Source organism: Phyllostomus discolor, chromosome 15, assembly GCF_004126475.2.
Source record: "Phyllostomus discolor isolate MPI-MPIP mPhyDis1 chromosome 15, mPhyDis1.pri.v3, whole genome shotgun sequence".
NCBI classification, from domain to species: domain Eukaryota; kingdom Metazoa; phylum Chordata; class Mammalia; order Chiroptera; family Phyllostomidae; genus Phyllostomus; species Phyllostomus discolor.
Window position 1 is genome coordinate 20,230,011 of NC_040917.2, and position 27,957 is coordinate 20,257,967.

At 41.6% G+C, this 27,957-nt stretch overlaps 1 protein-coding gene across 1 annotated transcript in view; it reads left to right on the top strand.

The window, feature by feature from the left end:
• USH2A (usherin) overlaps window positions 1–27,957 on the top strand; it is a 511,215-nt gene that overhangs the window by 20,773 nt on the left and 462,485 nt on the right. Inside the window, exon 4 of the mRNA XM_028531335.2 lies at window positions 16,965–17,097. Coding sequence (XP_028387136.2) covers window positions 16,965–17,097 — 133 coding nt within the window. The remainder of the gene's footprint in view (window positions 1–16,964; window positions 17,098–27,957) is intronic.

A 27,957-nucleotide genomic window follows, 5' to 3' on the forward strand; every position in this document is an offset into this window, starting at 1 on the left:
TCAGCATTCCCCCCCCCCGCCCCCACCGCAAAGGAAAACATTAAAACCATCCTTTGAAAAATTATTGAAAAATTATTAGTACTTGCCATTCATTTGCTTTATTGGCTTGTCACATGGGAGATACCTTTTGAATACCTTTGCCTTATGTGAAAGCTAGATTTTTCTGAAAATAATAATAATTATAATTAAACTCACTGAGTTAAATTCACAGAACTGTGTTGCTTTGAGCTGAAAAGAACCAGGTAACTGGGTCATTCCAGAAGGTACTGTAGTTAGTTCTTGGCAATGGGCTTTCTCCCCTTCCCATTACCGCTCTTTAACCAACTAGGTCCTGTGGGACACAGGCTTGATTCTCAGGAGGTGCAGACAAGAGAGGAGGTTAGAGGCTCAGGAGAGCCTGCGCTGCTCAGCAAGAGGTGTGAGTGGAATTCCCTCACCAGAGCACTTGCCTTGTCCTGATTGAGACGGTCCCGGTGGGGGAGGGGAGCAGGAGGGAGGCTGGGTGGAGCTGTCCTTTCCGGCTAAACCTTAAAATGAGGCCCTTCACTTCTGACTCTCCTGACACAGGGCATTGGAAACCCCGTGGCACAGTATGGAAATGTTGCTTGAAAACAGATTTCAACACTCGAGGATCTGCAAAGGGTATTTACTGAGTACTTAATAGATTCTGTGTTTGCCTACTGAATTCACTCCACAGCCCACACCTTCCTCAGTACTTGGTAAAGCTCTGTGGCCCACGAGGAGGCTACAGGCTGTATTCCAGCAAGTTTTCTACCCCAATTCTTCCTGTCCCATAGTTACAAAATGTCCTGCACCTGGAGAAAACTGTGTAAATGCCACAGTATTGGTGTTGGGTAGTTTCACCGTGCAGAAAACTGTAGTCTGTATTGGAAGGTTTTCTTTAATCAGGACAGCTACCTCAAACTGCGTTGTGGAAATGGAACATGCAAACTAAATTGTCAAAATAGGTTCCAGAGTCTGTTTGGGCTGCCACACAGGACTGTCACTGAAGTTTGTTACTCTTTAGCCAAAGAAAACCAAATTTAGGGATTCTAAGTGATGTCTTTAACTGTTTTTTTCTTGTAACTAGTTTATCAAGTTAATATGATTTTTACAAGTGTTTCTTATTCCATTTATTGTTATTTTTGTCTTTCCCAAATTATGTTCTATGAGATTCATAGAAGTATGACGTTTACACATTCTGGACTGTTCGAACCTTGTGTTGATTTCTCCTGTGTACAAAATGACTAAACCATGCATTTGATAGTAGTTCTTCTTCTCTTACTTGAAAACCCCTTATGACCTACCAGGATTTTCAAGTTTTTGTAGATTATACTTTTAGTCGGAGAAGCAAAATGGTGGAATTGGTATTCAAGATCCACCTGGAAGTTGAGGCATAGTCAGGAGTTGCCTTTTAAAAAAAAAAAAATTACTTGCATTCTACTTATTGTGTCTGTGCTGTTCGTAACTGCAATGCTATTTGTTTTTTTCAAATTGAACACTATGTGCAAGAAGAGGTTTGGAAATAGCAGAACTAACAGTAGAATCCTTGTGAAAGGAACTTAGTGGAAGAGAAAAGACACTGTAATGATAACATTTATTGAGTAATGAATACAAGTGGCTATAGTTGTTGAGAGTTAAGTTGTGATTTCTCCGGACTGTGGTGAGCCTTCGTGGATTATAGAGAATTTAACTTGGGACTTGGGGATCAGAGTTTTCAAGAGGCAGAAACAGAGGATTCTGGGTTCCGGGCAGGGAAGTGGAAAGGCACAAGAATTAGATTATCCATGGAATAGTTAGGAAAGAGTGGTCAAATTTGCCCTGAGTAGTTTTGTGCAAGAACATAAAAAGAAGAAAACCTGGAGGGAGGTTGGTCCTCAATGAGAGAATCTGGAATGCAGTTGAGAAGAGCATTCAATAATCAAATGAGCCCTGCCCAGTGTGGCTCAGTGGGTTGGGGGTTGTCCTGCAAAGTGAGTGGTCGCAGGTTCGATTCCAGGTCAGGACACCTGATTGATGTTTCTCTCCCTCTCTTTCTCCCTTACATCCCTTCTCTCTAAAAACAAATAAGTGATTTTTAAATAGGAAGAAAACAGAAATTTTGCACAAAGAAGGAATCTGATTAAAATAGTCCTTATTTATTTTTAAAACGAGAGGTAGTTTGGCTCTACCTGTGCTGGCGCAAACCACCGCCACCCAGAATTCCAGGGGAGTCTGGAGCAGTAAATGATGTGTCTTCTCCCAGGTGCCGGTCCCATTCTTGCTCTGCCCTTCCTGGCTTTGCCTTCCTCTTCCACGTTTGGACAGTGATGTTATTCTTCAGTGGCCTGTTCATAAGCTACGTTTTCGGCACTGTCCACCCTCTGTTGGCAGGCTTTCCGGCCCTGGCCTTACAAGGACCCCGATTCTCTCCCTTGCAAGTGGAGGGTGCTTGTTCTTCTGTTTCTCACCCACCTCTGTGCTGGGAGCTGGGAGCATGTGAAGGTGGATTCTCTCTCTCTCTCTCTCTCTCTCTCTCTCTCTCCCCCCCCCCCTCTCCCCCCTTTGTGTTGGAAAGAAACATTACTTCTAAGGCTCATGTTAGCTAGGTGTTTCACTTTCTTCAATACCAGCTTCATTTTTTTGTAACTGCTAGAAACTTGAGCACACCCCTCCCCCTGGAATAATACAAATTCACCCCTAACACTAGTGTTTCTCCACATCAACATCACCTTTTGGTCAAAGACCGGGTAGCCTGACATCCTCTCCTCTTCACCCCTCACACCTTGTCACCCTAAAAGCCCTCTTTCCGATGCTGTCTACCCAAAACGATGACTTGGGCTATGGACTAAATGAAGGCTGTAGAGATGTTTGAGTCTCTTCTGGGTTCACATCTTTCTCGTCCAGACCAGCCACAGGAAGGTGGCTTCCATGTTCGTTTAACCATTTCCTTTCCTTCCATTCTCTTTGTCCCTCTGCCGACTCCAAGCCCCGCTCTGAGTTCTTTCATTTGGCTGCCTCATTAATGCCTGTGCACGGGCTGCAGCCTAACACTGAAGAAAAATAAATGTGCATGGACTGAGGCCATTATAAATTAGTGATTTCCTCCTGGAGCCAGTCTCCATGCAACCTCCGGGTAAAGTCCTTCCAGAGGCACAGTTGTGGGTTCAGAGGGTGTGCCTAATTTTGGTTTTGGTGCGTATTGACACATTACCTTCCGAAGACCTGTGGCTAATGCGGACTCCTACCAAAAGCAGTTGATTCATTGTGCCTGTTCCCCAATGTCTTGTCAGTACAGGAAATCATTTCTTTTCCATCCTGATGGGCAAAGTGCTATTAGTGCATTCTTGTTTTATCTTGCATTTCTTACCCTAAATTCCGCATGCCTTATCTTATCTTATCTAGGTTTTGAACACCCCTATGTATTGCTCTCTTCTGAGTAATACATATCCATTACTATTTTTTTAAATTAAGGGGTTTGCATTTTTATCAGTTACTAAGACATCTTAATATATTAGCTGTGGCTTTCCTCTGGCACATTGGAAGGGATTAAACTTGGTTTTATTTATGCCAGTGATTATTCTTAAAATCTACATAAAACAATTTAAGCCTGTAGTTTTCAAATCATACATTTCAGACATGTCACTGTATGTTAACTGTCATAAGAAGGCGAGAGAGTTATTACACATTTGTTTTTACAATTCCTTCTTTCTCTTCCCGCCTTCTAGTTCTTGTTAGAATAAATAAGAATCCTTATCACAAAACATTGTAGCAAAATCTTTACACCAGCATAATGGTACTTTTATTTCAAGTATTGTAATAACATGTTTACCACTGTTATTGATAAGTATATCATTCATTTATTGATATATAAATGAATTCAGTATGCCTTGAACACTCTTTTTCCAGCATACATATGTAATTCCTTAATTTAAGTTGAGCCTTCCCCTTCTGTTTTGTGAAAGGGAGCACGTCTGGTGATGCACCCTGCAAACCCTGGCACGGCTGAGGGTGCCCTTCCCATGGCTGTCCCTGGGAACAGGGACCTGGATGCAGATGAACATTATTTTTCATATCCCCTTTCATTTCGGGGCTTTTAATACACCGCATCATGTTTCTGAGTGAAATCTGAGATGAGCTGGAGAATCATTTCTCACCCTGGGCGTTCTGCTTTATTTTGGAGTGCGGAGGACTCTCGCAGGTTCCTTTCTTCAGCCTTAACCCCCCAGGACTATCTTGGTGTTAATCTTGATTGTTTTTCTGGGTGTGGGGTAAGCTCCTCTCAGCTGAATATTCAGATGACCTTTTCAATCACTAAATGCTGATCTTTATTATATCTTTGAGTTTATTCCTGGGTTGTTTTTTTCTGTAAGATCAGTTTCTTCCTTTTATCTCCAAGTTGCATAAAAGGTCGTGGATACTCTAATGGAGTGATCATCAACATAGTGTCCTGTCACCTCCCACCTCTTCACTGGAGCTTCTCTTCTCCCGTGCAGGCTCCTTGCTTGACCCTTTACCCTTCCCACTTTGCACACTCCCTAGGAGACCACGTTCACAACCACAGCTCCTGCTACTATCGTTATACTCGTGATTACAAAATCCCCAGTCCCTAAACTTACGTCGTCAGGGTGCTGTCACTGATCTTGCAAAACTCAAGTAGTAATTTTCTAAGTTTTCGTGTTCCTTAGCTTGAAACACAGACCCTTGGTGACTCCCCTTACGCGACAGGCGTCCCCTTCAGCGCTGCATGCCCATGACTCTGAACTACCTGGGCTTCAAAAGCGTCTGTCGTTCTTCCGGCAGGATAACTGGGGCCAAACTACGGATCCTGTCATCCTCTGTCATATTTTATGCCACACCGAATCCCATAATTCTCTTTCCCATCCACAGATGTCCTCAAACTCAGCCTTTTCTGAACTCTGTTACAGTCCTGAGGATAACTGGAATTTCCTTAAAAGAACATATTTTCTTAACTTTTCATATCAAGGAAGGAACACCTGAACACTAGCACCACTCCCCTTTTTTTAAAAAAAAAATTCTCACGCTTTTTTCTTTTTCTGCATCGGGCCTTTCCGATTTCTGCATTTTTGTGATTCTGGCTCTGTATTCTGCCTGGTGTCTGAAATACTATTGTGACCAGTAAATCAGAGGCAGGGACAGTAACAGTTATAAGCACTTTGAGCTACTTGGAAGGAGAGATTATTTCAAATATGTGTTCCCTATGACCTTCCATTTAAATAGAGGGTTTCTCATACTCTATTCCTGATCAAAACCGAATGTCTTGCATTTTGGATGTTGTTTCTCAGTGACTTTGGCAATACCTATCAATTCATTGTCACCTGCAGATGGCACTTAAGAGACTGACTCCTCACTGGAGGTTATTAATGAAAACCTGATATGAAACTGGAATCCTTATCAGTCTTCCCCTTAATTCCATGAATATCTGGGGTTTTTTTGTTTTTGTTTTTTTTTTATATTTTATTTATTTATTTCTAGAGAGGGAAGGGAGGGAGAGAGAGAGAGAGAGGGAGAGGGAGAGGGAGAGAGAGGGAGGGAGACATCAATGTGCGGTTGCTGGGGATTATGGCCTGCAACCCAGGCATGTACCCTGGCTGGGAATCGAACCTGGGACACTTTGGTTCCCAGCCCGCGCTCAATCCACTGAGCTACGCCAGCCAGGGCAAATATCTGGTTTTAAATGACAGTGCTGAATTCAAAGTTCATGTCCAATGTTACAGGAAGTAAGATGCCGTTTGTCTATGTGGCTCCTTGGTTCAATTATATTTCCATTTTATTCATCTTTTTGGTGTTTCTTTGCAGTATCCTGTGCTACGCTTGTCCATTAAAATATATATCCATTCCTTCTAAACTCTGGTTAGCTTACAAGTGGCGTGGCCCCTCTTGGGAGGTAAATGTAATTTATTTGATTGGATACTCAAGCTTTCCCATTGTTTTATTTTCCTTAGAGAATAGAACCTTGCTAGCTTTCAGGTCAATTGGTGTGATGGTTGGATTCCGATGGAATGACACTCTCCCCCTTTGTAAGTCTCTGGTTTCTCAGAGACACCCTTGAGAGGCCTGTTGACAAGTTGCTGTCACCTACCGGGCTAACGGCATGAATGACTCAGGCACTGAGTCGGGCGAGTGTGAAAGCCGGATGGGAGAGCGGAATCCTGAGATCTCACGTGCATTGTGAGGAAGGCACTTGCGTTTATTTCTTAAAGTTTCCTTTCTCACGGTTAATCAGATTTTTCACTGAGCGACTAAAAATGCTCCCACAGCAAGGTACAGAAAACGACGCAGTCGTGAGGACATTGGTTGCAGGGATCTGTGGAAGTGGGAAGCAGACAAGCTGAGATTGGATTGGAAACCACAACCCAGAGCACACAGGGCAGGGCAAAGTGGTGGCAGCAAGCGACACTGGGTCGTGGGTGCTTGTGCACACAGAGCTGACAGAGTCTGAGGGTGGGGGACTGCTGGTGGGAGTGCCAGGGACAGCACTTGGCCCACAGCACCGGGAGTGGCAGTCTGGGTCGGCTCCTTATAATCTCCCCATGGTGGGGTGTCGGGCTTTGGAGACAACGGGTCCCCGCCTGCAGCACAGGTGTCAGCTCTCGGGAAGAAGGAGGCCGATGGAACAGGGACAAAGGGAGTCCCGTGCTGAGAAAGCGAGTGCAACTGCAGACCCGCGACATCTACTCCTGGTCCCAGTTGCTGGACCCTGTCTACAGTGAGTGGGAACAGGGCTGCAGGCAGGCCCAGCCACCTCCTAGCTGGAGTTTCAGAGGGGAGAACTGAAAGAGTGGGTGAGGAAATGCTGTGTTCCAGTTGCAGGAAGACATCCCTTCAGATCAAAGGGACTCCGTGCTCCATGCTAGACTAATCCAGTGAACTGCTAAGAGCTGCTGTTATTGTGTGTTCATGTGTGTGTACACAGGCACACATGTGCATGCATGTAGTAAGGCATAGAATGCAGGGGGACCTACATAAAGAAGAAATGCATTGAGAAGAAAGTAGCATCCTAAGAATTAAACTAGCATAACATTGTAGAAAATTCTTATATGATTATTTAGGCCTACTTGTGTATTGAAGGGTCTCTGAGGTGGCAACATAGAAGCTGAAATTTTTTTTAAGATTTTATTTATTTTTAGAGAGGGGAAGGGAGGGAGAAAGAGAGAGAGAGAATCAATGTGTGGTTGCCCCTCATATGGCCCCCACTGGGGGCATGGCCTGCAACCCAGGCATGTGCCCTGACTGGGAATCGAACCTGCGATGCTTTGGTTCGCAGCCCGCACTCAATCCACTGAGCTATGCCAGCCAGGGCAGAAGCTGATATTTGAGCAACAATAACAACTACATCCTTTCATCCTGATGACTTGTGCTAGGAAAAAAAAAGTCTCCTAAGTCCTTAAGTCTCAAATTAAGTGTTTAAATAGCATAGATGAATTTGTAGTAATTAGAGCAAAACTACCATACTACCTGATTATATTTTCCTGGTGGGGAAAATATGCTAACTCACACAAATGTTCAGTGTTAAAAACATTGAGAGATACGAAGCACCAGCGAAGTAACATGCAGCAGGAGGTATTAGGCAAGAGACATCGGATACTGTCTTGGTTTTTGATACTAGATATTATAGCTCTAGTCCTTCTTTGAATGGCTTCTCCCTTTAATATCCACCTTCATCTTGATTTGCTTTTTCTAAAGACACACGAAAAGCAGTTACAAATGCATTGCTTTTCTTTAAGAAGTAAAATCAACATGCAAATGTTTCCCCCACTCAGAGTTTTCATTCTGGATGTCACACCTCTGAGCCCTGTCACCCTTTGGAGAGGCTAATTCAGGCTTTGCCAAAAGAGATGAACTATTTTAACTATGCCATCAAATTCAGAGATTTTTTTTTGACAGCTGCTGCTTACTTGGGAGAAAGTGGGTTGGGAAGAAATATGTAAGAATTGAACTGAATAAATATGAATTATAAAAAGACAAAATATTATTTTCAAGCACACCCCTGTAATCTGGTAATCAAATTGCTAGTATGAAGTTCTCCAGGTATAAATGAAGACATGCACTTACTTCTCCTGAATTCATGAGACCATCTTCATCTTTGTTGTAGTTGTGGAAGGGATAAAGGAAGGAAACTAACTTTGCTAGATGTTCTGCTTTTGACCCATAAATAGCTGCTTTTGTTTTTTAGGGCTGACTTCACTCTTACCTTAGAAGAATGCCTATTTGTTACTGCCAATTACTACGGTTTTTGACAATGCCAAATTGAATGTGTGAGTGCTTCTCCGTGGCTGATGGAGAAAAATCTGCTCAGACAGTTACGATCTCACCAGCTTTGGGGCAGAGAGAACCAGCTCTAAACAAAGGTCGCTGTGCATAGCTTAGTCTCAGTTCTAGAATGTCTTCGAAGGTAAAGCAGTTTTCCTGGGATTTCATAATACAGTCCTCTGAAGGAGGTTCAAGAAATTCACATTTTTTCCTTTAGTTTAAAGTGACTGTTCTTCATTAGTTTATGAAACATTTAAAAAACATTTTGTTTAGTACTGTTAATGCTGAGAAAAAATCTAAGAGGACACAGGAAAGCTGGAAGACAGGTATTTGTGGAGAACGATGTACTTCTTTTAGGGACATAAAATGAATAAATAACCCATTAACTATTGAATGGACTACTTTGCCCTCATAGAAGGTGTTAGTGGGAATAACTCATGTGCAGTGTAAGTGGGTGCTTTGCCTCTGTTCTGTTTATGTAGCAGAGCTCCATTTCAACTCACAAATTACTGCTCCGGATCTTTAAGATGTCAATGGAGTCCTGGCACAAAGCGTAGTTTTTGGATTGTACACAGAATGATTTCCTATATATCTCTCTGCGTGGAAGGATTGATTGATTGCTGACCCTTGTGGCTTCGGGTCACAAGTGAGCTCACATCCCTTGAACGGTGTAAACAGAAACCCACCATTGTTATTGTCCTTCCTCAGGCGTGGTTTGACTTAATCATACGCAATTTTATCCCTATGATTTAAAGAGATTTTAAAAACAGGGACAGATTTGGGGCAAAGTGAGAGAGGTGATTTTAAATTCAACACCTTAACTGCCCTGTCTGGTGTGGCTCAATGGATTAAATGCCAGTCTGCATACCAAAAGGTCGCCAGTTTGATTCCCAGTCAGGGCACATGTCTGGGTTGTGGGCCAGGTCCCCAGTAGGGGGCGCATGAGAGGTAACCACACATTGATGTTTCTCTCCCTCTCTCCTTCTCTTCCCCTCTTTCTAAAAGTAAATAAATAAAATCTTTAAAAAATAAGTGTAACACCTTAAGAGGAAGAAAAATGAACAGAGTGGGTGGGGATTGATCAGCATAAACGAAAGACTTGGGGTGACTTTGAAATGTCTTCCCATTTTCTTGTTGGTTGTGTTTTACTCTTTTCCTACAACTGACTTATTCCTTCTCTTCTACCACTTCCATACTTGGTTAATTCCTATTCATCCTTCCGGAGGCAGGTTAGATGAAGATTTAATGAGTTCCTAACAGTTGCTACTATTACTCTTCTGGGAAATGAGGGAACATCAGTGAAGAAAATAGCAAAAGAAAAAGAAAAAACTTCTTCTTATGGAATTTATATTCTAGGTGGGGAAGGGGGACTAACAATAAAAAAGAAAAATAAATAAAATACGCAACAAGTTAGGTGAGGGTAAAGAGAATAATCGTACAGGGTAGGGGGTTAGCAAGGATTGCGGGCTATAATTCTAGATCACATAGGTGGGAGAAGTTTTGGTCAAATGACAATTTGGGGAATTATCTGATGGGGATGATGGAATAAGCCAGCAAGGGTCTATGGCAATAATGTCAAGGAGCGGGAATAGGAAAATGAGAAGACTTGGAGGAAAATAAGTGCCAGGAACATCTGAGGATGGAAGAGTAGCTGGAACAGAGGGTCTGGGCCACCCTAGCGGGAAGTAAGCCAGAGGCAATGAGGAGGCGAGCGGGGCAGGACGTTGTAGAACACTTTTTCGCTCCAGGTGAGAACTCACTGGAGGCCTTTCTGCAAAGGAGTCACATGATCTCATTCTGCGGTGGTGAAGGACCCTTGGGCTGCCGTCTGGGGTCTACAGATCACGTCAGGGAGGCCAGTGCGAGACCTGGGGGACACGGTGGCAGTGGCTTGGGCCGAGGCCGTAGCAGGAGAGGTGGCGAGCAGTGAGTGGACTGTGGGTCCATTTTGAAAGTAGGACCCCTGGATTTGCAGCATCTATAGAAATAGTTTGGGTGCATCCTTATTACCTGGGGAACCCACAATAAATCAGACCATTGGCAGATTTTTCCATCATCTGTATGGTAAAGTAATAGCTTTTTTTTTTTAAATAGGGAGAAGAAGAGAGTAATTTAATAGTTTGGGAAGAACTGGCCGTGAGAGTTTCATATCCAGTCAAGTCAGGACAAGGAAAATGAGTTGCACTCCTGTATTAAATTTTTAGAGATGGATTGCACTGGAGGCTTGTTTGTAGGAAGTTGTAATATACGGAGAGCTTTAATAGACAGCAAGGGGAGAATAGCAATCCAGAGCATCATGCATAGTGTGAAAATGTGATCCACAGATGCCTTCATGGGCTAAGCTTGTCCAAGTTGCTCAGAGAAGTAAAACCAAAAGTGTGGGGGCGGGGAGAGATGTGGAGGGGGCTCTGGGGAGAAGGTGGTCCAGGAAGAGGAGGGAGTGTTGGAATCCCATATGTGGGCTCATGGGAAATGAAAATTAGAAACAAAAACAAACTAGAAAAATCTTTGAGGGTAGTACCTATATACGGAGTCATTTTTCTATAGTATCTTTCATATCGTTGAAGAAAAAGAAGTTATAAATATTATTCAGTAATTCACACTGGGATTGGGAACAGGCAACCCATGTGATTCATTTCTGCCTCAACTGTTGTTTTGTATTGTCTGTATAAGTATAGCTTACTAGAGACCATTTAACACACTGGAGTCTTTATCATTAAATAATTAGATGAAGACCGTTAGTGAACAAGGTCACTTTGACCTATGTCATCTGTTAGGGAATGGTGCCTTTTTACTGCTTAGAGTTGTAACAGGGTGTAGATTGTGCTGGCGGTTTTATTTTTGGAGTATCAATTAGTCAATCAATCAGTTAGTGTTTATTGAGCATCTGCCCGGCGCATAGGGCACGCTCATCAAATTTGCAAATGACACGAATCTTGGAGGATGGTAAATATGTTGGATGACAGACACAGCGTTCCAAAAGATTTTGACAGCCTGAAGCAATGGGCTGAATCTAACAAGATGAAACATAGCATGGATATAAATCCCTGTCCTTGGGTCCGCAAAACTTTGCTGCACGCGTACAGGACGGGGTGGGTGTGCTTTAGCAGCGAGGTAAGTACTTGAGCGAATAGTCAGCTCTGCTCCATTTATCAGTTGCAGCCCCATGAGGTCATTGCCAAAAGTCTCGCAGGCACTTTTGGATTAGATTAAGGCGATAATCCCATTTTAATTTGGCCAGCCAGACCCCATGTCAAGATGTTAGTGTTTCTGGAACCACATGTTAAGGAGAGAGAGACCCAGAACCATGTCCTATTTTGAACACTGCAGAAACCACACACATTTATCCTGAAGAGGACGCAGGAGGAGAGGGACATCGCTTTTCTTTGCATCTGCGTCAGCGTCTTCCCGGAACAGGTGGAAGGCTTGTTTGGTGAGATGTCAGAGCTGGGACTTTGGCATTGCCATTGCAAGGGGACAGCGTTCAGTTCAGTTATGACGGCAGGAGCTGGGCGAAGATGGGAGTGTCCCTGAAGTCTGCAGAAGCAGAACGCTGGGGCAGTCAAACCCGTGTGTCCTCATTTGGGGGGCAGTAGATCTGTGGAGGGGCAGTCTGAGAAGTCGAAGCGATATGAGCAAGGCGCAGTGCCCGGCGCAGGGCGAGGGGCTGGACGCCTCATCGGGGTTGCCACCGTTCTGTGTGGGGGGCCCAGCGGACACGAAGCCTGAGTCACCCGTGTGTAGAGCCACAGGGACAGGCTCACTGGATACGTACGCTACACTGGATGGTTGCTGCTTCTAAACCTAAACCAGGCGTATGGACTAATTAAAATCGGCGGAAACAAGCTCTGCGACCAGTGAACCTTCGATGGGACCTTGAATAATACAACCTTTTTTGTTGTGTTTTGTTTTGTCCTCAATTCTCTGTGATTCAACTTCATTTTCTTTAAAATGGAGATACTCCCAACCCCGCCTGAGGGTTGTTATATGGATAAGAGAATGAATATACATAAAAAAAATTAGAACTGTTTGACTTGCTAGTTTTTTAATAAATATGCTACAGTAGTTGACAGAGGGTTAGTGGAGGGTACACTGAAAAATACTGAAAACGTAGGTAAGTGAAAGGCGGCGGGAAGGTTATTCCCGTAGGGAAACAGCTTGAGTGAAACACGGAGGTAGGATGAAGCCTTGTGTCTTCACTACGACCGTGAGGCGACCTCACCGATTACACTGGCATTGGCTGTGGGTGACAGGTTAGAAGGCAAACTGGGTGGGATAAACAAGGGGGGCCCCGAGGACTTGGGTTTAGGGGGGTAAGCCAAGGCATCCCACACTCTCTCGGGCCGGGGATAGAACACACGTGTGATGTTTCAAAACAACCTTATGGGATTTTCAGACTCCATTGCCTTCCTTATGCTTAGAAATTATAGATGGCATAGTCAAGTCTTTTATGCAAATCCTTCTTTAGTCTAGAAATAAAACTTCTATTTCAGGGCAGTTGTATTTCAGGAAGTGCAAGACATTTTTCCTCCATCAAGTTGTCTCTTTGGGGCCACATCCGAGTGTTTTCTGTTTCAATTCTTCACATTCGAAATGTGGGAGTGAGTTTGGATGTGAGATCCGCTGCCAGATCGCTTTGTGTTAAATCGATGAAAAAAGTGTTATTCAAAATGGTTAAAATGGGTATGCTTTAAAATGAGACCCACCACGTGAGTGGAACTGGTATGCCTAGGGGCTTGGGAGTGGATTCTGGGCAGGCGTGTCTCACAGGGGAGACCCTAAAATACATTACATATCACATGTCAACAGGTCAAGATGTCACTTCTCAAAACCATTCCCTGAAAAGACAGTACTTCACTCACTAACTGTATGAAGCATCAGTACTTTTTTTTTTAATATTTTATTTATTTATTTTTAGAGAGGGAAGGGAGAGAGAAAGAGAGAGAGAGAGAGAGAAACATCAATATGTGGTTGCTGGGGGTCATGGCCTGCAACCCAGGCATGTACCCTGACTGGGAATCGAACCTGCGACACTTTGGTTCGCAGCCTGCGCTCAATCCACTGAGCTATGCCAGCCAGGGAAGCATCGGTACTTAAATCAAAAACAAACGTCATCATTTATAGCGATTCAAACACTATTAAAATGATTCTGCTGTTTTATATACACAAGCTCCTTGAAAGAAAGGATCGCGATTTTATTTTCTTGGTGTAACGCGTAGGGCCAGCGTGGGTACGGGGTTGCTGCTTTATCGAATTAAATTTAAACTGGGAAGACGGAGGTAACAGGGAAACTATAGAACTGTTTCCCAGGTGAGGAAGTCAGAGCAGGCGCTGTATGTCGGCTCCCCCAGCCCCCAGCAGCGCCTTCTGTGTGTCGGGGGCCAGCAAGACTAGAAGAGAACAAAGATTTGATGTTACAATAAGCCAGGTGAGCGGGGACAATTACTGTAATCCAGGTGGACCTCATTGCATGTTTTTCCCTCAGTAGCTTCTCAGGTATCTACTGTATGACTTTGTGGATTTTTAAATTATACTCACGCGAGAATGGTCAGGGATTCTATTTTTTTAAGATTTTATTTATTTATTTTTAGAGAGGGAGGGAGGGAGAAACAGAGAGAGAGAGAGAGAAACATCAATGTGCAGTTGCTGGGGGCCGTGGCCTGCAACCCAGGCATGTGCCCTGACTGAGAATCGAACCTGTGACACTTTGGTTCTCAGCCCGAACCCAATCCACTGAGCTACATCAGCCAGGGCTAGGATTCTATTTTTTCAAAAAATCAATTCCACTCTTGTATTCAAGTGAATGAGTACATTCTATCACGGGGACACAAATCTGACCCCAAAAGAGGTCAAAATAAAATACCACACCCTGAGAGCAGGCAGACTCGAAAAGGTCCTGCTTCCCTACCTCTTCTTTCCCAAGTGTTTTTGGGTCTCTTCTGGGAGATTCCACGCTTCTCTGCAGCTGCTACTGATTTCGCCAGTTCGTTCTTTCGAGCCACACCAAGGAGCATGCACGAGCTCCTCTGGTCCTCATGGGGCGGAGGACGAGACAGGTGGGGAGTTGACTTCAGCGAAAGCCTTTCTCTTCACCAATCAGTAATTCTAGTGCATATATTTCTATCCCCCTAAACAACTGGCCAGGGGACCATCAGGATGAGCTATTGCGAAAGGCCACCTTCATCTCGCCACATTCTCGGGGCTGGGCGCCCAAACCAGAATTGCAAAGTAGTTTAGAGAATCTCGGAATATAAAACACGGTGCCGGGCACCAGAGGAGATTTCATCTTATTTATGGAAAGGCGGTTGGTAGGGGAAGGGACAACAGGCCAGAGTGGCTTGGGATCATCATCCATCACTTTTTTTAAGCACCAACAAAGTGAAAGCATCCTTCCGGAATTCACTGTGAGTGACACTGAATCCTTCCACTAAGCGAATATGTGATGAGTTGATAAAAAAGAGAGAGAGAGAAAAAAAAAGAAGGTCCTGAACTCCCGACGACAGATCTAATACAGTGCACCGAGAAAATCAAAAACATGTTTCCTATCTGACTCAAAATAAAGGTGCACTTAAACTTGTAAAAGACAACATTTTTATTTGAATGATATGACACACCTGTCACAGGAGTGTTACCTGCTATAAAGAAAGCCCAAGAATTATTACCTTTATTAGACCGGTGACACTGAGCTTTCGCCATACATTTCTAACTTCTGTCCCTCTACAGAGACAATTTTCTTTTCTTAAATAAACTGTCATGCTAGTGTTAATATATGGCTGGCTCTCTCATGCTCTGAGAATACTGCTGATATAAAACATGTATATGTTAGATTGGTAATAGTATCTTTAGTGTAGCTGACTAGAACAAATGTGTTTCCCTCATGGCTGTGCTAATGTGATAAAGGGAAATTGGCCGTTCATCAGCTTTTGGCTGGGTAAAGACAGTAGAGATGGAGCCACATTCTTTTTTATGCATTAATACCATCGAGAACTTTTCGCGAGTTATATTTCATGTGCCTGCATGTTGTTCAGAGATGCTGTAAAACATGAGATAATGCTACAAATAACAAAGTAGAAAAGCCTGTATCTTTTATAATGATAACAGTCAAACACCAAATGACAGTAACAGGCTGTAAAAAATGGGATGCAAAAAAAAAAAAAAAAAATACAGCCCCTGCTACCCAGCAGAGAGGTATGTCTCCGAACCCACCGGGAGCGGGTGTGTGATTTCCGGTCTTTATGGAGGAGGTTTGTTCTGTAATTAAGTGCAACACAACACTGGGAAAGCGGGTGTAAGGATGAACGTGGTTTAAATGAAACGGGTTGAAAGAACTCAGGAAAGCTATACCGGAAAACTTTTTTAAGAATTAATATTACCAGCATCCAGGTTTGGTTTTGTTTTCAAGAAAGGGGATGTTTGTAGGGGTTCTTAAGAAAATCACTCCCATGATTTCAAGATGCTGGAGAATAGTGGTTTATTTTTGTCAATTACTGTGAGGCCTTTTTAATAGGCCGGCATTTTGAGTGCTATGACTTGATATATTTTCGTTAGAATGTTAGCATCGAACATTTCAACTGCAGGATGTTAGACTTCTCTCTCCCTCTTTCCTGACCCCACCCACCTCACTGGCCTTTTGTTTGCTGTCATAGACAGCCTCTTGCTGGGAGTACCAACGGTTCCTTTTCCGTTCAACTTAAAAGCACTTAAATGGGACCATTTGCAGGGAATACAGCTGATGTCAAATCCGCTGCTCAGCTTATTTAGAAGTATGCAATCACTGGAGATTTTGTAGAGATACCACGTATGAAGTAGTCTGTACAAAACCTTGAATTGCTGCTCAGAGATCACACAAACACAGATGTCCACACTTTGAATGGCGCAGTCCAGGGATCATCACACTATAACCCACAGACCAAATCTGGCCAGGCACCTGCTTTTTTTATAAAAGATGCACGGGAAGACATCCATGCTTAATCTTTCGTATGTGGTCTCTGGCTGTTTTCCTGTTACAGCAGCAGAATCGGACCATTGTGACCTGGGTTGTTTGCTTGCAAATAAAAAAAAAAAAAAACTACTCTCTGGCTGTTTACAGAGGAAGCTTACTAAGCCCTTGTCTAGAGAGTTATTAAGTTGCCTAAATAATTAGCCTAAAAAAGATTAGCAATTTTTAAAAGTTCTGTATATAGAAGAGTATAGCTGAGAATTACCAACACCTAAGAAAGTAAATGCTTATAGGAAGTACTGTGCGTTAGAGCTTAAACAGAATTATTTTATGCCATATATGCCATATATATGTGTATATGTGACATAGACATACAATACAAATATTTGGTCTTGAATATTTCTTTTGCATTCATTTGTGTTTATTCCCAAGTATGGCTACACCATGTTTAACTAGTCTCTAAAGCAACAATGTAGCCTCAAAAAACTTAGGAAAGTGTGGCCGTCAGAGCTGTCCAACGTAAGGGACAGACAATTGCATGTACCCGTGAGTACGCCGGTCGATGTCCTTGCAGCCCGAAACTATAATACGTAGGCATGTATCTAGTTACATAAACACAGAGATATGTCATTGAGCCATGACAGTGAATTCTTCTGCCTTCCCGAAGGAAGAAAGCGAAGAAACAGAAAATCAACTTAAGACCGCCGAAGTGTAGTTATTGCAAAATGAAAGGTTGTGCAACTAACGTCATGACGGTGACCGTTTCTTACAGGTGCACCAGACGAAAATCAGCTTCTTCATCAATGGGGTGGAGGAGGATGGAACGGCCTTTGAGGCTCGGACTCTGCGTGGTCCAGTCGCGGATGCTGCCTCTGGCGCCACGCAGATAGGACAGAGCGCGCACGGTAAGACGCCGACTGCAGAGCATTAGTTATTGTATTCCATTATGCTGTTCCTGAGAGTGTCACGAGTAACATTGTAAAGTGTGAAGCTGTATCTGTTTCCTAGGATGACTAACAAGTTAGCACCAAGTGGGAGGGGGCTCGGTACGAGAGAACTTGACTCTCGCACGGTTCTGGGCTGGAGGCCGGGAATCGGGATTCGCAGAGTTGGTTTCTTTTGCGGCCTCAGAGGGAGATTCTCCTCCAGCCTCTCTCTCTCTGGTGGCGGCTGGGAACCCCTAGGGCCCCTTGGCTAGAGTTGTGTAAGTCTTGTCCTTGCCTCCATAGTCACATGGCCCTCTCCTCTGCGTCTCCTCCTCCTTTTCTCTTCTAAGGATACTCTTGGTTAAAGGGCCCACCCTCATCCAGGGTGGTCTCATCTCAGAATCCTTAATTACATCTGCAAAGACCGGGTTTTCCAAATGAGGCTCCAGTCACAGGTTGTGGGTGGACATTTTTTTTTTTTCTGGGGGGTGGCTCACTTCAACCCACTATACCAGGGAAACCTTGTAATTAGAATGCATCTACTGTGATCAGTTTTTAAATTAAGAACAATATGTAATAAGCTGTATTTTCTTTCTTTTTTTTCTGGTTTCGATTTCACTGTAGGGCTGTTGGTAAAGTGGGACGTAGAGTATCAGATACAAACTGAGAAATGATATTTGACATGTAATAAGCTCGGTTTATGGTTTCCATAGCTTTTCCTCCTAAAAACAGCCATACAGTTTAAGAAGATAACACACACCACATACTGAAAGAAACAGAAGTTAAATTTAGAATTATCTTGAAGTTACTGGCACATGGTCTATAAATTGACTGTACTATAAAATAAAAATATTATTTTATGCTATTAAAAATACTCATTGCAAGAAAATGCAAACAATACAGAACTCTGTAAAATAGAGTTCATTTTTTTCTACCTTCATAGATAGGTACAGTTAACTTTATACCCTTCCAAAATTTTAGTGCCCATTGCTAGAAGTATGGTTATAAATATAATTTTCCCCCAAATGGAATTATGATACAAATGCTTTCCCTTGAGTCCTCTAAAAATAAATACTTCCCCTCCAAATGTTACAGACAACATTTCATGGTATGTGCCTTCTCATTTAAAATGACTGTGTTGTGCATGGTTGTGTGGCTGTAACAAAAACTTTTTACACACATTTCTATTCATGAACATGTATGTTTTTTCTAATATGTCAATATTATTAGCAGTTATTTGGTAGAAAACATTATGTGTCCAATATGTATGTATATCTGTTGCTCTAATAGGCGCATACCACCACACACAATCACACACACACACATTTGAACAGTTGCCTGATGATCAGTTCCTTAGGACCTTATACTGTTGGTGTAAATGTACCTGGTTCAAATCCCATCTCCCCACTTACCAGCCATGTGGCCTGCATCACTTCTCTAGTTATCCCAAACCTAAAATGACACCGATGACGATGATATGACAGTTCCATTGTGAGGATCAGATGAGGCTGTGTCATGAAAAGCATCGCCGTTTTTCCAGTATTGGAAATATAGTCGTTGTTCAGTCTACGTTGAATGAATGAATAACTAGCACTGAGCCTCGTGTGTGCTAAACCATATTGATGTGTAATGCCATTACTAATATTATATTTATTTTCCTAACATAGACCCACAGAAGTTAAGTTGAAGTATGTGGTCACTGCATATTTTCATATCTATCAGAAAGATTACCCTAATCTGTAGCAGCAGCCTACCTCCTGAAATTTTTCCAACCTTCTTTAAAAATATAGGCAAGTCCTTTCTTCCTTAAACACTAGCTGACCTTATAGATTTTTCATTTGTTTCCTCCTTTGCCATTTCTCTCTCTTTGAAAAATATTGTGAGGTGCCTCCTTAGGATTATCTGGCCATTAGTGAGTCTGACTAGCTTTCCACATACGTTTTGATCGTTTGCATCTCATGGGGTCTGTGTCTGTATTTGTACTCCAGAACTGCTTACTTTATTTGTAAAAGCTCATTTCAGTTAAGAATGTCACAGTGCACACACTTCTTCCCGTTTTTAGATAGCCCGACAGCTTTGCATTATTGGAATTTTAAAATATTTTAAATGTTTAAGGACAGCAAAGGCATTCATGCAACATACTGCATACATATTAAAGATACAGTCTGATGAATTTCTAATCTGTGTGTGTACCTGTGTAGTTGTCACCCAGGAGAAAAAGCTACAGAACATTTCCTGTAGCTCCAACTTCTGCTCCAATGGGAAAGCCAGAAGAACATCAGTACAGATTGTCACCCCAGATTAGCGCTGCCCCTTCTTGCACTGCCATGCAAAGTAAATCACATAGTAGGTGCTTTTTTGTGTCTGATTTTTTTTTTTTTTTGCTCAGCACTTTGCCTATGAGATTTATTACTGTGTGTCACTATTTCTTTAGCTTTAGGAAATACTTGATTAATATTCGAAAATGGGTGATCCAACCAGCAAAATAGGAGAATTTCAGTCGTTCCACATCCTGACCCACAGTGTATTGTCACATGTTGTTGTTTGATGCTCCGGAAGGCGCATGGTGCATTTCCTGTTGATTGCTGGTCTTGAGAACTTTGTCTTATGCTCACAGATCATCTGAATGGGCTGTTTCATGAAGTGCCTATTTAAGTTTTTGCCGAATTTTTAAATTGGACAGTTTATCTTTTATTATTAATAGGAGCTCTTCGATGTTTTGAATATGAGTTCTTTGACAGACACATTAATGGCCGTCTCATCCGGGCGATTGCTCATCTATTCATTCTCTTAATGGTGTTCTTTGAGCAATAGACATTTTTTATTTTAATGAAGTCAAATTCACAAGTTTTTTTAATGCTTAGTCCTTTTTATGTCCTGCTTAAGATCTCATTGAGCTATATTCCGAATATCATGAACACTTTTTTGCTGGATGTGTTCTTATTTTTACCCTTCACATTCAGGCCTGTGTTTTATCTTGAATTGATCTTGGGGTGTGGTAGGAGTCCAGATTCATTTTTCTCCCACCCGAACATCTAATTGACCTACAAACATTTTCTGTGAGCAGATCACCATTTCTCTACTACTCCGCGGTGGTAACTCTGTCACAGATGGTACATCTGTGCATGTGGAGGCAGCTTAGCTCCCGAGCTCCCTGTCCTGTTCCAGTGCTTGCCTGTACTTGAGTCGAAACATGTAGCTTTCATTATGGTAGTTCACAAAAGTCTTAATATCTGGAAGTTTAATATCTCCTCCTTTTTACTTCTTTCAAGATTGCCTCGGCTATTATAGAAATTTTAGAAGCAGCAAATTTCACAAAAATTTCAATAAGACTTAAATCATTAACTCAATTTTGGGAGAATGGACAACCGTACAAGGCCAAATCTTCCCACCCGTGAACATGATGTGGTTTAATTTCTTTCAGCCATGTCTTTAGGTTTCGGCATAGAGAAATTACTCACATGTGTAAGGTTCAGTCCTCTGTACTTGGTGGTCCCTTTTTTCATGCAGATTTACCAAGCATAATTTTTGAACTAAGTTTCTAATTTTGTTTCTATCATATAAAAGTACCTTCAGTTTTTTATTGACCTTAACTCCAACGACTTTGTGAAATTTTAATTCTAATAGTTTTGTAATCCTATCATTTGTATGTAGTAGGCCCTCGAATATTTGCAAAAGTTTGAAAAAAACGCAATGGCTTTGGAGTTGTCACGTGGACATTTATAGGTTCTTTTATGATTGACTTAGAAATAATGCAAAATTTCAGTTTGCTTTCCCTCATAACCTGGGTTATCAAGCCACAAATGTAAATTAAAGATACACACTTTTGTATCTCTTTATACACTCCAAAACCCTGGGGTGAAATTTCCAACTCTGGTGTCAAATAAGCCTAGGATTGAATCCAGTCTTGTTATGAGCCTTCGATTAAAACACGTGTCCTTGGGGCGATGTTCCCAAGCCCACGACACAATTATTCTAACTTCACTCGTCCTCACAAGAAGGACTCACAACTGTTCAGGAAGAAGATACCACTGAGGGAATCCCCAGAACATGGGGGGAGGCTGAAGTACCCCCAACCGGCACCCCCAAAACCAAGGCTGCATTAGAGGGTAAGAGAAGAGGCCACAGCTACATGCTGACCACCTCGACCCTCCCCCGTGACATGGCTGCCCCTGAGCCTCCGGTTCCTCCAGTGGGAGAGGAGAACCTGGGGGCACAGTGGGGGGACAGCCAGCACCCCACCCAGCATTGTGGGCTGCTTTGCCAGAGCCCCTACTCCGATCCTGTACCACAGAGATTGTCTCAGGTTTCTCTTCTATCACATGGTGCATCACAGGGATATTATAAAAACTGTATGAGCTAATATGTTTAGACTATGTTGCTTTTCATATAGTGAGTGCTCAGTAAGTGGGAGCTGTTATTAAGCTCTTCGAACATCCACATCCTGATTGTGAATCGGACACCAATGTCTTTCCACAGACATGTCGAGAGAGCAAAAGACAAAGTCTCTATAAACAATTCCATTATTTTGATTTATCTATGCTCTGAGATCAAGCTAAACTTCCTAAGTCACATCTTAAGAAACCTATATATATTTGGAAACTTTGTTGGAGTCATTAGTATATTGAGGAATTTTGTAAAGTACTCTGCATGCCGAATTTCTTAACAACACATTAAATCTTGAGAGCCTTGTTTCAATATTTAATCGCCATTAATATTTCTGAAAGTGTTTTATTGCCCCAAGTGTGGCTCATAGTATGCAGTGGCACCATAAATTTGTCCGCGCCGCACTGTGGACTTGGAAGGATTGGCTCCCACCCCACTGCAGTGTACTGACTATCGACTTAATGCCTCAAAAGGATGGTGCGGATAGAATGTGATAGTCCTTTTCAAACTGTGTCAAAATAAATTTAACTTCTGATTAGAAAACATATCGTTGGAAAAGGGTTTCTTTCAAATGTGACTTAGTTCTTATTACCATTTTCTCGTTAAGTTCCGGGCATTGGAGAGCTATAGGAGGAAAGGATATTTAAAAATAATTTTTCTTATCTTTCTCCCATCAATTTATAGGTACAGTTGTACCTACTGTATCTTCTCTCTAATTAGAGATGGCATATAGTCCGGCTCATTACTTCTGCCTAATGAGCCGGGCCCCACGCCACCTCTCTAATCAGAAGGAGATAGGTACAGAACGTTCCGTGGACTTATTATAAATCATTTGCTTTCGCTCACTCGACTCCTTTTTTTTCTTAATCAAAAAATTAAGTCACCGTCCTCCATACTTTTGTCCCCAGCCAAGATGGTTTCATTCAGGGGAGGTAATTGTGCAGGAGATGATTGTGACGAGAACCCGAGGTGCCGGCAGGCGGTGCCAGGCCGGCCGCCCGCGCTTTCTGCCCGTGCTGGGAGCAGAGGCGGGCTCGAGTCCAGGGACTGAGACTCACGGCCCTGGGGGACAGAGGGGTCTTTTCCTTCTTTCTCTGGTTAGGCTCGCTTGGCTTCCCTGTCTCCGCGCCCGGGAAGCACAGCTTTTCCCACCAGTGTTGGCTTCTACAGACTCTTTGAGTCCAATCTCCAGCTAGCCTACCTTTCTAGAAAACGTGCGTTACCAATGACAGTTTCTGTTGCTGCAGGCCTTGCGTTGCTGCCCCTAGGGCATCGGTCACTGGATGGAAGGAATGCCTTCACAAGGCTTTGTATATGTATTGATGAACTGTGTAGACATATTTGGTATGTCTGCATGTAATGCATGTATACACATACATATATAAAATACGTGTGTGCTACACAATGATGTATACATACCATAAAGATAATACACCCATAAAATGTATACAGCCTACATACATATGCTACATACTAATGGGAAAATTGTACTTGCTGAGTCTGGTTTGTCAATACATGAGTAGAAACACCTTCGACCATAACAGCCGACACGTGTCAGCTCGTTGTGGGGCACTTTCTTCCAGTCGTAGCTTTACTTCTGTGTCTCCAGTTGGCTGCAAAACCTACAGGGGTAGCGGTAGCAAATGTGTATTTATAAGGAGTCTCTAAAGTCATTGAAATAATAACTACAACAGTCCTCCAAATCTGGGGTTTCAAAACACAAAATCACCTGAATCAAAACTTTGCAGAGCTATTTCTGAGCTGATGTATCAAGAGTTCTAGTTTCCCTTTCAACATGGGGGTTAGTTCCAGTGTTATGTGTCTGTGAAAGAAAACACACAGGGGAGAAACGGATTGGCATCTGACCGCCTCTAGTCTCCCTGCCACGGTTTCTGAGGTGTGTTTTGTCTTGACACACCCCACTCTGGACTTGGCGCACTCCGTCCACTCTGTACCTGTGTCCCATGAGTGAACATTTCTAACCTCCACTGAGGTTGTGCTAGAGTTTTTCTGAGATTTTGGGGGGATTAGGTAAAAACAAAAGAAATTGTAAAAGTATAGAAACTGATGAATTAAGACAGGTAAATGGAATGGAAGAAAAGTATAGGAATAAGGGGTATGTAGGCACAGAGGGGTTTAATGAAGGATGAAAGTGGTGGTTCAGATCCTTGACGAAGAGATAGCTAGCGATGGCATCAGGACAGTCAGCCAACTTTGTCACAAAAGTAAAAAAAGAAGTTAAAGGTGTTCCTTATAACCATGCTAAATAAAAACTGCAGGTGAATTAATACTTAAATGTGAAATATGTACTCCATGAGGCAGGAGAGGAAAATGAAGATAAATATGTCTGTAATCCTGGTATATTAAGGACTTTTATTACCATGATACTGTGGCCAGAAACCCTAACGGAACATATTGAAACATCTGACTAATAAACAGAATTCAAATTCAAACAATGCCTATCATTTTATACTTCATCTGGCAAGGAATAAAAAAGAGATAATACTAGCATTGGGAAGAGTTTGGGATAACCTGGCAACCTATGAAAAGTAAAAATGTCAAAGCTACTTAACTGAAGAATTCTAATTCTAGGACACCATCTCAAAGAATATAATTCGACAAGGCCTTAAAGAGGTACACACAAATGTTCATTGTAGAATGAGTTAAAGTAGCAAATACTTGGGACCACTTAAAAACCTCAAAGGGAACAAGTTAAATAAATTATAATTCATACCTACAATGGAAAAAAGTGCATGTCTGGGGAAATGAAATATGTCTATTTGTAGAGACGTGGCAATAGATTCAGGAGCAAGCGTGTGTTCTACCCTATACTCTAACTTTAATGTGGGTTGAGGACAGACAGATCTTCACTGGACGTTTAACTAACTGCACATAACACACTATTATTATTGCTGCAAGAATAATTATCTGAGGAGCAAGGCCAGAGATTTCTAATCGGATAGGTTTGACTTTGAATCCCAGCTCCGCTTCTTAAAACGCAAGTGACTTTGGTGAAGAATTCAACTTCTCAATTGAATTTTCTAGTTTGTTTTTCTCACATGTAAAATGTTTTATAAATAATACAGTTCCAAGGTAATTGTGGAACTTACAAATAAAGTATACTTGGTTTATGTTAGGTACTCAGTAAAATTTGCCATCCTAAATAGAAATGTTTATATTGTTAATTTAGATAATAAGTTTATTGACTTTGTGAAACAAATATTTTAAAATAATGACCATGGTCTATATTTATTTATTTTTACTAAAAATAAAAATTTTCTTATGGTGAGGAGGAAAAAAATGTTCAATTAGAGAGATGATAACTAGATACTTAAAACAGCTGTATTTTGTGCAGGTAAAACCCACAAAATAATTTCTTGCTCTCTTTAGAGATTAGCTCTTTCTGGTAGTCTTTACTGTTTCCTGAAACTTTCCATTCCATGCTGGGTTGTTTCTCCTCAGCCTGAAGAAGTCCCCCTTCCTTTGCTTATAGTACATTTGGTGGGAGACAAACTGCTTTGGTTTTTGTGAAAATGTCTTCATCGTTGCTTCTCAAAGATATTTTCACTGCAACATTAACATTCCATTTTATGAATAAAAGCATATGTTGTTTATCTGTCCCAATTTTGAAAGTTAGGATTTCTCTTTTTATAAGTTTTAAGTTTCCCCATGTACACATGAGTTTTATGGTTTTTCTTTCCAATCTGGAAGGTGTTTCTTTTCCATGCTCCATTGCCTGGGTTTGTACCTCCCAACTGTGTTGTGTAGAAGTGGCCGAGCGAGCTGGATGTCTTGCTCCTGATCGCAGGGGAGAGCATGTGGTCTTTCTACCGTTAAGTATGATGTTAGCTGTTGATTTTTATAAACAATCTTCAACAGATAAGGAAGCTCCTTCTTTCATTGTTTGTTGAGTGTTTTCATCGTGAAAGAGTGTTGGACATGCCAAATGCATCTTTGCATCTTTGGAGATAACCATTTGGTTTCCGTCCTTCATTCTGTCAATATTGTGCATTATTTGATTTTCACATGTCAAATCTGTCTTGTGCATCTGGGATAAATCCCCTTACTTATGGTGTATAATCTTTCACTTAGGGTGTTGTGTTCAGTTTGTTAGTATATATTATGTTAAATATTTTTGCATCTATATTTATAAGACAATGATATGTTACTTTATACTTTTCTTGTGATGTCTTTATTGGTTTTAGTATCAGGGTAAGATGACCTCATAGAAAGAGTCGGGAAGCATTTTTTCCTCTTCTGTTTTTTGCAAGAGCTTATGAAGGGTAGTTGCTATTCCTTTCTTAAATGTTTAAAAGAATTCACCAGTGAAGGCATCTGGTCCTGGAATTTTCTTTGTGGAAAAATTTTGTATTACTACTTTAATCTCTTTACTTATTATAGTGCTACTAAGATTGTCTATTTCTCCTTGAGTCAATTTCAGTAGTTTGTGTCTTTCTAACAATTTGACCATTTTTTTTCGAGGTTATAGTTGTTCATCAGATTGCCTTATAATGGTTTCAAGCCTGTGAGGTCAGTTGTAATATTTATTCTTTTCTTTCCTGATTTTAGTAATTGAGTCTTCCCTCTTTTCCTGGTCATTCTACCTAAAAGTTTGTCAAATTTATCCAACAGTTTTCCCATTTAACTTATTTTGTCATGCTCCTGGCTATAATGTGGATGTACTGTTTCTTTCCGGTCATTACCTATCAATTTTCTCACTAGACAACTATGAGGTCTTTCTGGTATGAGTCATGTCTATTTCCTTTGTCAATTTATATAATTTAGACCTGTCATTGTCATATGAATATTTTTCCAAAGAATAGTCTCTTTATGAAATGTTTATTCCGCTGAATATCTCTTGTTAAAAAATTGGCAACTAGCAAAGGAATGAGCAAATTTACTCTTATGACTTCGTCCTTGAAGTATTTTGATATGATCTCCCCAAATCAAAATCTTGTTTAGAATAGGTGATTTACACTAACTCTGTGTCTTGGGAGACTTTTTCCTAACTTGTTTTGGTGATTTCTTCAGATGCACATTCTGTGGTAGAGGATGGAAGTGCCGTGTTCACACTCCAAAATTTAGAGCCGAAAAGGTTTGAAAGGTCATCAAACCCAGCGCCTTCCTTTTGTAGATGATAATGCAGACATCATTATTCCTCCACAGCTGTGTTCCCCTTGAAGTATTAGTAAAATATAGGAAGTTAGTTCTAGTTTATGAGCATTAAAATACATGCCTGCATTTGTATACCCTGGTTTGACCACCATCACCTTGCACTTGGATGGCTATTACGGCCCAGCTGGTATCACTGAATATTTCGTTCTAGATACATTCATGGCTCATTCCCTCTCCACTGTTGCACCACATTCCCAATGGGGCCTCTCTTGAATGTTCCCCCAAGTTAGAATCAGCCATGCTGTCCAAACTTCTCTAATTTATCTGTTCTTATATTATCTATTGTGTTCCAATATACTATATAAAGTATGCATTGATCATGTTCATCTCATTGCATGAATGCTAGCTCCATAAAAACAAGTGGCTTTTTGATTCATTTGTTTGTTTTTTTTTGTGTGTCTGTTTTTTTCTTAACTGGTGTATCTCTGGAACTTATGGAAGTACCTAGCACACAGAATATGATCCCAATAAATATTGGTTGAATTAATGAATGCATTAAACAATGTAGCCACCCTGGCAATTCAAAGCCATGCTTCAGGCTTTGACAAAATCATACAGCTCACCATTTTTGCTGTCTTTCAGTTACAGAAGTTCTTTCAAACTCCTGTGATTATCATTTATATGTTATGATCTGTGCTTTCCGGTGCTTTGAGATAAAACATGTTTGGAGGATCTATATAAAAACATTTTAGACAATTTTTACACTGAGAAAAATGGGGTAATTCATACTATAAGATTTATATACCTCTCTGATGTTAAGAGAAGTAGGAAATGATGACTATTCTAGTTTCTGGGCCTCAGTAACAAAGTACTACACAGTGGGGGGCTTGTACCCGAAATGTATTGCCTCCCAGTTATGGGAATCAGGGTGTCAGTAGGGCCTTGTTTTCCCTGAAACCTGCAGGAAAGATTCCTTCTTTGTGTGTGATTAACTTCAGGTGGGGGTCGTCCGTCCTCCATGTTCCTTGGCCAGTAGCTGCCTCACTCGACTCTCTGCTTCTCTTGTCCTGTGTCCTGCTCAGTGTGCGACTGTGCCTCTTGTAGAGCTTCTTTTTCTTACAAGGACACCCTTCATATGTGTTTAGGACCCCCCTAATGATGCCACCTTAACTTGATTACATCTATTTCCAAGTCAGATCATGTGCACAGGTACTAGGGGATAAGACTTCACCATGGCTCAACCTCTAATAGTGTCGTTTTAATCCAGAGGGTATTTCTTGGTGGCAAAACACGCTTTGATTCTGGGGAGAGCCTTCTTGATGTTCTGTTAGTCAGTGT